The 13,277-nt window shown below is 35.5% G+C and overlaps 1 protein-coding gene across 1 annotated transcript; it reads left to right on the top strand.

Moving 5' to 3' along the window:
* Positions 1-7,399: 7,399 nt before the first annotated feature.
* Positions 7,400-11,376, top strand: LOC140814212 (beta-glucuronosyltransferase GlcAT14A-like). Its single transcript, XM_073173129.1, has 4 exons — positions 7,400-8,728; positions 9,713-9,788; positions 9,890-10,005; positions 10,684-11,376. The coding sequence occupies exons 1-4, from the start codon at positions 8,128-8,130 to the stop codon at positions 11,199-11,201; spliced, it is 1,311 nt and encodes a 436-aa protein (XP_073029230.1). The 5' UTR covers positions 7,400-8,127; the 3' UTR covers positions 11,202-11,376.
* Positions 11,377-13,277: the final 1,901 nt, after the last annotated feature.

The raw sequence follows: 13,277 nt of genomic DNA on the forward strand, positions 1-13,277 counted from the left end.
GACATATCAGAATCCCTGATAAAAAATAAATAAAATTGAAAAAAATCGAAAGATACATGACTGACAATAATATTTGATAACATAAATCACAAAATTCCTAAAAAAGCAAACATTTGAGACCTAAAATGCAATTTCCCTATTTTTCATTGTTTCAAGCCTATATTAGATATAATTACCACAAAATTGTGATATAATTTAGGATATGTGTGGGAATATTTTATGTTCGCAATCTTGATTTTGATGTTAACAAAACTTGTTGTTTTGTTTCTAACATATTTATCTAAGTACGCATAAAGCTGAAACCGATCAGGCTTTGAACTGATCCGCTATCGAGACGCAAACTGAAAATACCAACTGATTGCCCAAACTAAACCAGTCCAACTGATATATCAAAGATCAGTTCAGCTGATAGGTGGTTCAGCAGAAGACTTTCAGAAGCCCGGCCAACTCATGAAGAGCCCAGCAGACCAGTTCAACTGAATCAGTGAAAGCAGTTCAGCTTACGAGCCAACTGATTTCACCACACCAGTTCAGAGTATCAGTTGGGAGCCGACCAGTATGCAGAACACGACAAGCTTACCTAAGTGGAATCCAGCTGTGCACAATTGTATAAAAGCAATTGTGCGATCAAAGGACAATAATTAATGTTGCAGCAGATCTTAAAGTCGAAACGTTCCAGAATGACTGTCAGAAAAGACAAGACACAAATTTCGGGGAACATATTCAAACTGCAACGAACATATTTGATGAGTCTTGATGTACGATCACATTGTCTCTATAAATACAAGATCAAGACCATCAACAAAAGTGTGTGAAGAACATAAGGAACTGTGTGGAAATAAAAGGGTGTGAAAAAACAATTGTGCATATCAGCTTACAAGAAACAACCAACCCAAATTAGAGGGAACACTTCAACGTGTTATCAGCTTAATATTAGAAGTACAATTCCCTCAATGTGTGATAACACTTTCGTGTTGTATTCATATATCAGTTCTCACACACGCACACACACCATCACTCACACTTACACAGAGAATAAGAGTGTATTGAAAAGCTGGGCGAGTCTTGAACAAAAACAATAAACTTGTGTATGTAGTCATTGAAACATAGACGTTAAACAAGTGTTGGATGGAAATGTGCTGCCTTCAGTCTAGACTAGGAGTTCAGTTAGGCAGTAGCGTAAGTCATAAGTTGAGTGGGTTTGTACAAGGTGAAGGATCGAGTGTGCTAGTGCCTTTGAAGGTATTTCAAACACTATATTCTCCAATGAGCTACAATAGCTCATGTTCTAAGAATGCTAACAATGATGAATTAAATCGAGTTTGATTTAAAACCAAGCGGAAAAAACTTGAAGTAATTCATCGTGAAGAAGACTGTTATATTAGAAAACATTTTAATTCATGTAAACTGAATAACCGAAAAAGGGTAGATTAGTTTTTGCATTCATAAGTTCAGTTATGGTGACAACTGAACTGATGGATACTCTAACTGATCCAAACAATTTGATAACATCAGTTAATCAGTTAAATATACAAGATATGTTTATGGATGTTCGGAGACTTCAACTATTCATATGTCACCTACCACCTCGGTAGGATCCAGTAGAAGACTTTGATTTATACAACACTTTGTACAAGCTCACTCAGCTAGGACTTACACTACTGCCTAAACTGAACTCCTAGCTACGACTGAAGGCACCACCTTCTAGCCAACACTTCTTTAACGTCTATGTGTCAAAGACTACACACACAAGTTTAACGTCTTTGTACAAGACTTTATTGAGTGGTTGAGAGTGTTTGTGTGTGAGAACTGAACAAGGATGTTCTCACATTCTGAGGGAAATAAGCTTCTAAAGTAAGCATATAACACGTTAAAGTGTCCCTCTGAGCTGATTGCTTCGGAAAGCAGATGTGCAATGTGCGTGCCCTTCTTTTCTCTCTTGTTTGCGTTGAAGCTTTTTGTTTTTGTATATAGTTCTTCCTATCAAGTCTTCACTGATATTCTCTTTATATAGGCAGTAAAACTGAACGTACAGTGAGACTCATTTATTGTATCCGTTGCATCTTGAATTCGTTTATTGGACTTTTTGTCTCGACTTTCCGACTGCCCTTCTGAAATGTTTTGTCTTTAATGCTCTCATGCAACATCCATCTTGAATTCACTTTCAAATTCACGCACAGTTGGAATCCACTGAAAGAGTTTGTCTTCATCTACAACTGAAAGATTCTTACTGATGCTCCGAATTGGTCAGCTGAACTGATCTTCAGTTGGACTGGTGAAATCAGTTGACTCGTCAGTGGAACTGATTTCACTCTCGTTCAGTTAAACTGATCAGCTGGGTTTCTTCATCAGCACTCCTTCAGCTGGCCAGGCTTCTGAGGTTCTCCTGCTGAACCACCTATCAACTGGACAATCAGTTGGACTGCTCAATTGACGTAACAGTTAGAATGATTCAGTTTGTGCGATCAGTTAGGTCTTCAACTTGCGATGTAAACAGCTCGTGAATGATCCTAGATTCTGCACACTAAGGTAGATTATTAGTAATACAAACTAACAAGTTTTGTTAACATCAAAATCAAGATTGCGAAATTGAAAGTTCCAACAATCTCCCTCTTTTTTATGATTATAAAAACTTGAGCAGTTAAGCGCAATATATTCAGTTCAAGGGTTAGTACATTCAAACATCGTTAAAAGCTCCTCCTTTATAACTGAATTTAAAGAAGTTTTGAAAAAAAAAAAAAAAACTCCCCCTCCAAAACTAAATTGAAAACCTTTTAAGAGAGATAAACAAAATTAAGAAAATACTTTTCAGTTGATGAAAAAAGAAGATACAACAAACTTAGTGAAACCATTGTACATATTTCAAGAGATCTGCTGATGATTATATCATTTTGTTGTTGTATGTAGACGATATGTTGGTTGCAGGCCCCAGTAAAGACTATGTTAACTTCAAGTTATCATCTGATATGTGTAACTCAATCTCGACCTCTCTTCCTGTTAACTTCACGTTATCATCTGATATTTGTCTTAGAATTGAAGAAGAGAGTATGGAGATGTCTCGAGTACCATATGCATCAGCAGTGGGAAGTTTGATATTCTTCATGATCTGTACAAGGTCGGACATTGCTCAAGCAGTGGGAGCAGTTAGTCGGTATATGGTGAAGCCTGGAAGAGAGCATCGTAGTATTGTTAAGAGGATCCTTATGTACATTAATGGTACCTCAAATGCTGCATTATGTTATGGAGGATCGGAATTTACACTCATGATCTATATCAATTCAGAATATGAAGGTGATCCTGAAATCTATTATTGATTATGTGTCTACACTTGCAGGAAGATGAGTTTCAAAACTGCAAATGGTTGTGGCATTATCTAAAACGGAGGCAGATTATATGACAGATGCTCAAGCTTGCAAGGCAGCGATATGAATTAAAAGGTTATTGGAAGATATCATACACAAACAAGAGAAAGTTCATTTGTTTGTGACAGTCATGTTGCCTTGCACATCGCAAATAATCCAATTTTTCATTCCAAGACTGTGGGGACCCAAACCTAATTCATTTTCTTAATCATTATTATGATTTAATATAACAATTAAGTAATGTGGGACATAAATTTTTTTTTATAAATTACACGAGTGTGCAACAAATGAAATAAATCTTATTTCATTTACAAGATCAATATCCAGATCTAAGGTACACGTCTAGTACAAAAGTGATTCATCATAACTACTGTTTATTCACTACATGTCAGGTGATGAAACAGATCTACTTCTAAGTCCGGATCTCCACGCTAAACTTGAATCTCTCATCCTCTTTTCGAACTTGATCTTGTCCCACCTGTTTCCATGCACACATACAAACAAGACAACAGCCGGATAACTCCGGTGAGAATATAATCCCAGTATAAACAATGAATAAATGCAATCATATAAAACATATATAAAAGCATAAACAGTCATCAATAACATGAATCAAATCTGAAAACATGAATCGATATAAAACTGTAAATCAACTAGTGACTCGTCATCTCAGACTCAACTCATCTCTAATCTAGGGATCTCGGTTCCTGGACATTTTCTCATATATCGAATCTCAGCGATAGGAATGAATCAACTCCTAAGCCATATCGATATAAACCAAACGTCCAGTGTCTTGGAGACTCAGCCGAAGACTTGGCACATCAGACAAAGACTAGGCACATCCGCCCATGACTCAATACATACTTTGCCTATATATCAATAGACCAAGCATATCAATCTCATAAATTGCAGATATCAATGCAATAAAATAAGATATGTGATTTAGGTAAACTCAAGTCAAATCCAACTCGAGTTGTGCAATCTCGAATCAACATTGATTTATACCTTTCTTTCTGTAAATCTGACTCTGTCGAAGTCTCGGATTCAAAGTCTGTCAATATCAATCTGGCAATGACAATATCGAGGGTCTCGTATCAATAAACCATTCAAATAAATACTGGATATAATCATAATTCAATCTAATTCTGTTTCAACGACATAACTGCACAATCTCAATATGCCCAACAATACAGTATCAATCAGATGTTAATCTCAATATCTCATAATCAATAACAACACAATTCTGATATCAAATAGGTATAATCCCAATAAAATCAACTCTGAAAATCATAACAATTCTATACGGTATCCGTTTTTCAATCCGGTTTCGATTATACGATGTCTAACATATCGAGAACACCATATATGAATCATATTTGATTCCTTCAACACCATAATTTCAAATCATATCAAAACGTAGTAAAACTTACGTCCAGTTGTAGCTCTTGTCGATAAGAATACAGTACTGAAGTCGGATTGAAATTCTGACGGACGGATCGTTCGCAATCACAAATCTAAACTATGAAGAGGCGTAAGGATTTTTCGTATGTTTCCTGGAGCTCTTCCCGTTTCTCTTCTTTCCGATTGAATTAAAAGAAACTGATATATATCAAGTTGCATGGCCATGATACGTGTCTTATTCTTCAAGAATCTCAGTCGGTGCTCGGGCGGAAATAAATTACCACTCGGGCGCGGAACGTTCTGTCCGAGTATGTTTCTTATTGCACACTGGCGCTCGGGCGGTCACAAACTACCGCTCGGGCACCGCTCGGGCGCCGAACCTTCTGTCCAAGTGTTCAGCTTGTTCAACATTGGTGCTGGGGCGGTCAAAAACTACCGCTCGGGCGCCAGACTTTCTGTCCAAATTTTAATCTTGTGATGCATTGGTGCTCGGCTTCTCCTTTCACGTTTTATTTTAGCTCCTGAAATCTCAATTCTGTTAATTAATCAATATCTGATTACAGTAATAGAATCTCGGGCATTACAAAGACTAAAAACATTGGAGCTCAATTTCACTTTGTTCGAGAAGTAATAGAAGAAGGAAGCGTATAAATACAAAAGATCTATACAAAAGATAACATAGTTGATGTTCTAATCAAGATAGTGAACACTGATAAGTTTGAGTAGTGTAAATATTCAAGTGTCCTAGAAAAAATGCAAGCAACATGAAATAACAAGATTGAAAAGATATGTGGAGATGTGTTTAATTTTCAAACAAATCTCCAAGTGGGAGAATGTGAATAAAGTAAGGGTTTATGTCAACATTTATTAGCGGTAGGTGAAATTGATTAATGTTTGGTAGCATCTTTGAAACTACAGTTGTGTTAAGACGATGAAATTGTGCAAAAGTGCTTGGGTTCAGATAATGAATTGCATATAAAAATAGATGCATTCCTTCATCAATTCAATCATCTCGTTCTTAGCTCTCTTCTCTCATATCAGAGTATTCATATAATTTGAGTGTGTTGTTCTATAATATTTGAGAGTTGTTTATTCTATTATATTAAGAGAGTGTTCTATTTGGAAACATAATGAGTAATTATACACCATAAAATATTATAATATTATTTTTTTCTTCTTGTCTGTGGTTTTTACCATAATAATTTTTAGGGTTTTTTTCATGTGAATCTCGATATCTAATCTTATTCTTTATTTTCATATATATATATATATATATATATGTATATATATCTCAATATGTAACACCTGAGACCAACAATATAAAGATAATCACGTGTTTTTAAAATTCATAAATATTTTCTCATCTGCATGGGTTTGTTTTATGTTTATTTTTAAAAACAAGCTATTTTAAAAGATCATTAATTTTGTATAAAGAGTTGTGCACTTTTTTGGATTTTTACTGAGGATGCTTAATGCTACTTGTCCCTAGTATGCAAATCTTGATCCTAACCAATTTATTGCGCTTTTTTTTTCTTTTTTTTCCCCCAAAATAACTATCCCGAATCTTATCACTATTTTCAAGATATATAGTATTTATTAGAATGTCAATGAGGTGGATATGGGGCGGGTTTGGCTAAACCCAAGACCCTCCCATGAAAAAAACTTTGACCCATTACCCGTCCCACCCCGGTTAAATATTCTTCGGACCCACCTCACCTCGAATACGAAACGGGGCCGGGTAGACCCGTGGGACCTGAATTTTTTTAAAATAAAAAAATAATATTTCTTCTCACATGACTGAATTATGAAACAGTCAAGCCTCTAAATACAATATTGTGGAAAGTTAATTCATGTCTTCGACCACACTTAATAATAACAAGCAAAGTATTTTTACGACATAAAGAATTACATAAAAAAAAGAGTTACTAGCTCTCCAAAAAAATCTTGACATCCCCAAAAAGAAGTCATAACATAATTTAAACAGATCAATAATCAGCGAGTATGCAATATTTAAGTCTACTAAGATGATGACCAACTATTCTTCCACTATTGTTAAAAGCATATTCAAATGCAACAGTTGACATATGAATAGCTAAGATCGTTATGGTTGAGGTGAGCTACTAAAAAATGAAAATTAAAAAAACTAAAACCGTAAAATATTTATATCCACATATATGGGGCATGTATTATATGACCCATGACCCGTCCCATATCTGGATGAGTTTTAAAAATTTGACCCGAGACCCACCCCATAACCCATTTAGTATGCCCAAACCAACCCCATACACGCGGGTCCATTGTGGGTCTGGGTAAAACCCGGACCCATTGACATCCCTAGTATTTATTACAAGAGTAGATCTCAGGATCTTTATTTGTGAGACGGATCAATCATACTCATATTTACAATAAAAAGTACTATATTTTAATGGATGACCTAAATAGAATACATGTCTCACAAAAATGATATGTGAGACCGTTTCGCAGAAGCTTTTGTGTTATCATAATTATTAATATACCTAGTTTCATTTCAATTTAAATATAATATGATTTTCTCGATAATTAAATCAGAATCTATTATAAATAAACATTCGACAGAATTTCATTCAAATGGTTATTGTTGTAATGAACCCATCTCAAGAGTCAAGGCCCGTAATCCGCTCGCCTGATTTTACTCCAAATTTGTACCATTTGCACAATTATATTATATATTGATGGGTATTAATATTGCCAAACCTCATCTTATGTGATCTGTATGGTCTTCTCCAATTCTCATCACCTACTTTACTCTTTCATGCCCGCAGTATACAATTACTAGTTCTTTAATATGCGGGCTTTAATCCGCCTTCAGATGGATAATTTTTGACTTGTAGGACTTTGTTGTTACTTAGAAGAAAAGGGAGGAAAGAAAGATTATTTCTTGTTGCCATTTTCACTCAATTTTTTTTTAAAAAAAATTTAAGCTGATTTTTTGTTGGGGAGATTTCTGTTCATATTCATTTGGGGAAAACCCATTTTTCGTATGTATGGTAGTTTGTTTGAATTGACGTGTATTGGTGATTGGATCTGAAGGAAGTGGAAGCTGATGGTTGAATAGCGTACGTTTGAATTGGATTTCATTGCCAAATTGCGTTCTTTTATAATTTTATTGATTTCCTTTGAAGTTTGAACACATCTTCAGTTATTTGCGCTTCTTGATTTTCAAAATCTATGCTTTATATAGTCTTTGTGAGATTTTCATTAGGAGAAAATGGCCCAAAGTAAAAAAGGAAAGTTAGTAGCGTTTTGTCGGTGGAGATTGTTTACATGTTAGCTTCCAGTAAATCTGTCTTATTTTTAAAATTTTTGAGGAGTTCAACATATTGGCATGGGAAAGAATGTTCATCTTCGTTCCGGAAGAATATTCAACGATAGAAGATGGAAAATTCCCTTCTTTTTGAGTTTGCTAGTGTCTGTCACTATATTCACTTCCTCCATGTTTGGAATATACTTATCACCACATGGTCAGGATCAAATTCAACTTGATACTCAGTCATTTTCGGAAATTAAGGACTCGGAAGGGCATTTTGTAGAATTTGATTTAAGGAAGTCGTTTGCGTCTAATGATGAATCAGAGATAGAGCCTCCAAGGTTTGCTTATCTGATTTCGGGAACAAAAGGTGATAGCCAGAGGATGTTGAGGACGTTGCAAGCCGTGTATCACCCTAGGAATCAGTATATTCTTCACATGGATCTTGAAGCTCCTCCAAAGGAGAGGTTGAATTTAACAATGTCGGTGAAGAATGATCCGACATTTAGTGAAGTAGAAAACGTGCGCGTCATGGCTCCATCAAATTTGGTTACATACAAGGGGCCAACTATGATAGCTTGTACCCTTCAAGGTATAGCAATATTGTGGAAGGAGAGCTTGAATTGGGATTGGTTTATAAATCTGAGTGCTTCTGATTATCCTCTCATCACTCAAGATGGTCAGCTCTCTGTTTCTTATCTTTTTAAGTATTTGAACTTTATTCAATATCATTTTTCGCTATTGTAGTCAGTATTCTCATTTCTTGAAAGACTGGCTGCTTGAGGTCATAGCGATCAACTTACATGATAAACCGTTGGGATTAATGTGTCTTATAGTATTCTTCACGGGGCTTCAATGTTGTGATCAACATTAACAGTAAGATTAGGGGATAGGGTATCAGATTGAATTTTCGAACTACCTTAAAGGTGCCTTGATAGTACTGTCTTTGCCCATGAGAAGAAGTTCTTCTAACGCAAATTGCTGTATGTAGAGTCTTAGTGTTTGGAGAATAATGGCAGACCTTGGGCTGGGAAGTAAAATAATCACATTTTTGCAAGTAAGGCCCCATACTAGCTTTAAGGCTGTGTTCTACTTTTCTTTCCACAAGATGACGATATTTAAAGTATAGTCATATATATTTTGTCTTGAAATTCTTGAAAATCATGTCAATAAAAATGAGCTAGTATTAATCTTTTATAAATCTGCTCTGATTTAGTAATTCTCTTTATAGAGGATTATATTCTTAGTAGAAAAATATTCTTCTTTTGAAGTATTTCATTCGACAGAGAATCTCTATGACTGTTGATTTCTATCATCCTTCAAAAATCTCCACGACTGAATTTCTATCATCCTTGACAAAAAGACTCGCCCTCCTTTTAAACAATTCAGTTATTTTAATTTTTAAATAAAACTTGGCTAGATTCTGTATGGTTTCTACAACCTAAGCAGTTATGGGCTTGTAAAGACTGACAGCGGTGGGTTGTTGAAGCTGGAAAATGGAATATCTTTGTTTACATTCTACATTTATCATGATGTAAATGGTTGTGCTGATGACCCATTGTGCTATTCTGCGTATATATCCTTTGGTGGTTAGGTTGTGATTGGTTTCAAGAAATTTTAGCATTTATGGCAGGATAGAATAAGCTTGTGTTTTATTGTGCAGATCTGCTGCACGTCTTCTCAAATCTATCACGAAATCTTAATTTTGTTGAGCATACGGAAATTAATGGGTGGAAACTGTAAGTAACCTTAATCTCTGTGTCAAAATACTGGACCATGAGTATTTTGATTCAAAGCATAGGTTTCATCAGATAATCAATAATGTTACCTATTGTTTCAGGAACCAGAGAGCAAAGCCGATCATAATTGATCCTGGCCTCTACCTATCCAAAAAATCTGATCTTGCTTTGACCTTGCAGCGTCGTTCGCTACCAACATCTTTTAAGTTGTTTACTGGTGAATTTCTCTTCCCAGCCTCGTGAGATTTTGGTCAAAATTTTCTTAGGTTTATTATCTCATCTAATTTACCACGGCAGAGTCAATAAATACATGACCTGGTCCTCTGTGATCTTCTACGATGATGGCAAGTTTATATCAGTAGTACTATCCTGAAAATTCTCTCTGCTGTAGCATTATCAGGATCACGATTCTATCATATCAATGCTATTGAAAACTTTATGCTTGCAATTCAAATTACTTTTTTTATTAACTAACTCCAAATGACTTCTTACATCGAGGTAGATATGTAATCTTCGAATAAACTGCAAGTTTGGTAAAATTCTGTTATTCAATAACAGTAAAGTTATGTGGAATTTGACAATCAAATTTCGATGTTGTTCAATATTATTTTAGTAAGAATGCTTTTGGAGAAGACGGTTAATCTAGTCGTGACAATGAGCTCTGGTCAGCCAAGAGGCTGTTAACTTTATCGGATAGCACCTTTGATGAAAAATATGATCTACAAGTTTAGAGAGAACTGGTTTTTTCGTAAACCAGATCACAATTAAATAATATCAAAGATGCATCATGATTTTAGCATCCGACTCCAGGACACTTACTATTATACTTTGTTTTATATCCATTGAAATATTGATTTCTTGATGATTTAATGCTCCCACTTCCCTTATTTTACAGGGTCGGCATGGGTGTTTCTAACGCGCTCTTTTGTGGAATACTGCATATGGGGATGGGATAATCTTCCCCGAACAATCCTAATGTACTACACAAACTTCATTTCCTCCCCCGAAGGGTATTTCCACACTGTTATTTGCAACACCGAAGAGTTTCGAAACACTGCAGTAAGTCACGATCTCCACTACATTGCTTGGGACACTCCTCCTAAGCAGCATCCAAGATTGTTGACTATCAAAGATTTCAGCCACATGGTGAATAGTAGCGCCCCATTCGCACGCAAGTTTCCTAAAGACGATCCGGTACTAGACAAGATTGATCGAGAGTTGTTGGGTCGAACCCATCGCTTCGCTCGAGGAGCATGGTGTATAGGAAACTCGAACAATGGGTCTGATCCTTGCTTGTTGCGAGGTGATGACTCCGTGTTTAGGCCTGGCCCTGGTGCCGATAGGTTGGAAAATCTTTTGAGGAAATTGTTATCTGAAGATTCACGTGGTGATTCGTGTCGAGAACGAGGGTGAATGTAGTGTCTGGCCTATTGATGAGAGGGCGTTTGCAATTTTCTTCAGTAGCAATTGTTCTCTCAAATGTATATATCAATTGATCATTGTATTCCATAGATTGCTGCTAATACACTGTAAAAATTGTGTTTCTTGTTTCAATGAAATTATGATCCCAACTCTCATTTTTCCTTTTGCATGTTGAAACCACATTGTTCAAGGCATTCAGTTATGGCCAACTTTTCATTTTAAAAAATGACTAGTAGGAAGATAGGTGTTTTAGGTACACATCAACGCTAAAAAGATGCTCTGAAGGCTTCTCCAACCCTGCATCACTCACTGTAGCTATGCCATTATTTTAAATGATTTTTTTTTCTTTTAATGATCCATCTTCTATTTTTATTAATTGTGTAGTAAATATATTTATAATTGGATTAGAGATAATAAATTTTTTTAAAAAAATCGATATTTATATTTTATATTTATTATTCGAACGAAATTGAAATAATTCAAGTTATTTCTAATTTAATGTTCAAAAAATTATTATATTAATTAATTATAATTATGAAATTATATTATATAATTAATATTTAATTAACACGCATAAATGATAGTAATACAACGTGAAACATGAAATACAAATCTATCGTCTTTAATTCATGAAGATTATAAGAGTTTCATTCGTTAAAAGTAAAAATTTACGGTAAAAAGTTAAAAAAAATATCAAACTCACAATATACATTAAATTATACACTTATAAAATTTATACTCTATTTAATTGTGTTCTTCTTCACAAATTAAGAGACCTATTTATAAAATTTCTTTGGAAACAATTCAAAAATAAATACATCATTGTTAGGATCGGTTAGAGGGTAAATCGTTGAGCTACTCGGTTATTGAAATATCAAACATTGATTAATTAAATCGAGTTTGGTTTTCAAAACAAGACACTCGAAATAATCATTCGTAGAAACAGATTAAACATTTTGTAAAGCATTTAAAATATATGCAAGTTGAATGAGTAAAAATATTTTAGTTGAAGCATTTTATCAAACACTTTGTATGCAATATTTTTGTATTTGAATAACACGTAAAACGTTTCAACAACACTCTTTAAAACTAATGAAAATGATAAACAAATGCGATAAACAAATAGACACAAATTTGTATATGGATGTTCGGAGACTTCAAATAGTCATATGCCATCCCCTTCTTCCACCTTAGAAAGGATTCATTAGAAGACTTTGATTTATACAACTCTTTGTAAAACCTACTCCGGAAGGGCAGCACCCAACTAGAACTCCTAGCACTCAAGATTGTAGGTAGCAACCTCACAATCAATATATTGTTTAATGTCTCATATGCAAAGACTACAAATGTAACGACCCATTACAGGCCCAGTGGACCGCCCATACGGCCCACTGCCCCAATCGACCCAAGGCTATCCCGATCTTGTGACTTGGCCCGTAGGCCCAGTGGGCTTGCCCACCCTGTGGTGTCACTCACGGGCTTTCCAAAGGCGTCGTATGGGTTACTCATAGAACTCTTAAGCCCATGAACTTAAGTTTGTGCCTCCCCAGGATCGAACCCAAGATCACATGGATATATAGATACTTGGCACAATCCTGGTACTAATTGAGCTACTTTGGTAGAATGGGCATAACTCTTTGTTCAGACCTCCGAATGACCTGAAATTTGGAGGGGTTAAAGAAAACACATAGGGCTACAACTTTCATGTTTACCACTTTGGCTAATTCGGAAGAAAAATTGCAGTTTTGGCCCCTGGCAGTGGGTACACGGACCCCTACACGGGGTCCGGGTCTTTCCACGAAAAATAAGTGATTTACAGTTTGTACACGGACCTATACACGGAGGGGGGCACGGGGTCCGTGTCTATGGCAGAAAACACGTTTTTGATGGATTTTGGGGCTTTTTAATGTGATTCTAGAGATTTCTCTTCATTCATTCCCTTCTCTCTATCGCTCAAGCTTTCTCCCTCCCTTCAAAGATTTTCTTTCCTCCAAATTATACTTCAAGTTAAGGAAGCCTAATAGAATTCTTAGCTTATTCTACCTCAACTTCAAGCTACAAGGTAAG

Source organism: Primulina eburnea, chromosome 15 (assembly GCF_022965805.1).
Source record: "Primulina eburnea isolate SZY01 chromosome 15, ASM2296580v1, whole genome shotgun sequence".
Classification (NCBI taxonomy): domain Eukaryota; kingdom Viridiplantae; phylum Streptophyta; class Magnoliopsida; order Lamiales; family Gesneriaceae; genus Primulina; species Primulina eburnea.

Bases quoted from the DNA above. Each gene is read 5' to 3' on its own strand.
- LOC140814212 (XM_073173129.1), top strand. From the start codon at position 8,128: ATGGGAAAGAATGTTCATCTTCGTTCCGGAAGAATATTCAACGATAGA. The intron at 8,729-9,712 runs GTCAGCTCTCTG...TTTATTGTGCAG, and splicing joins TCCTCTCATCACTCAAGATG to ATCTGCTGCACGTCTTCTCA. The intron at 10,006-10,683 runs GTGAATTTCTCT...CTTATTTTACAG, and splicing joins ATCTTTTAAGTTGTTTACTG to GGTCGGCATGGGTGTTTCTA.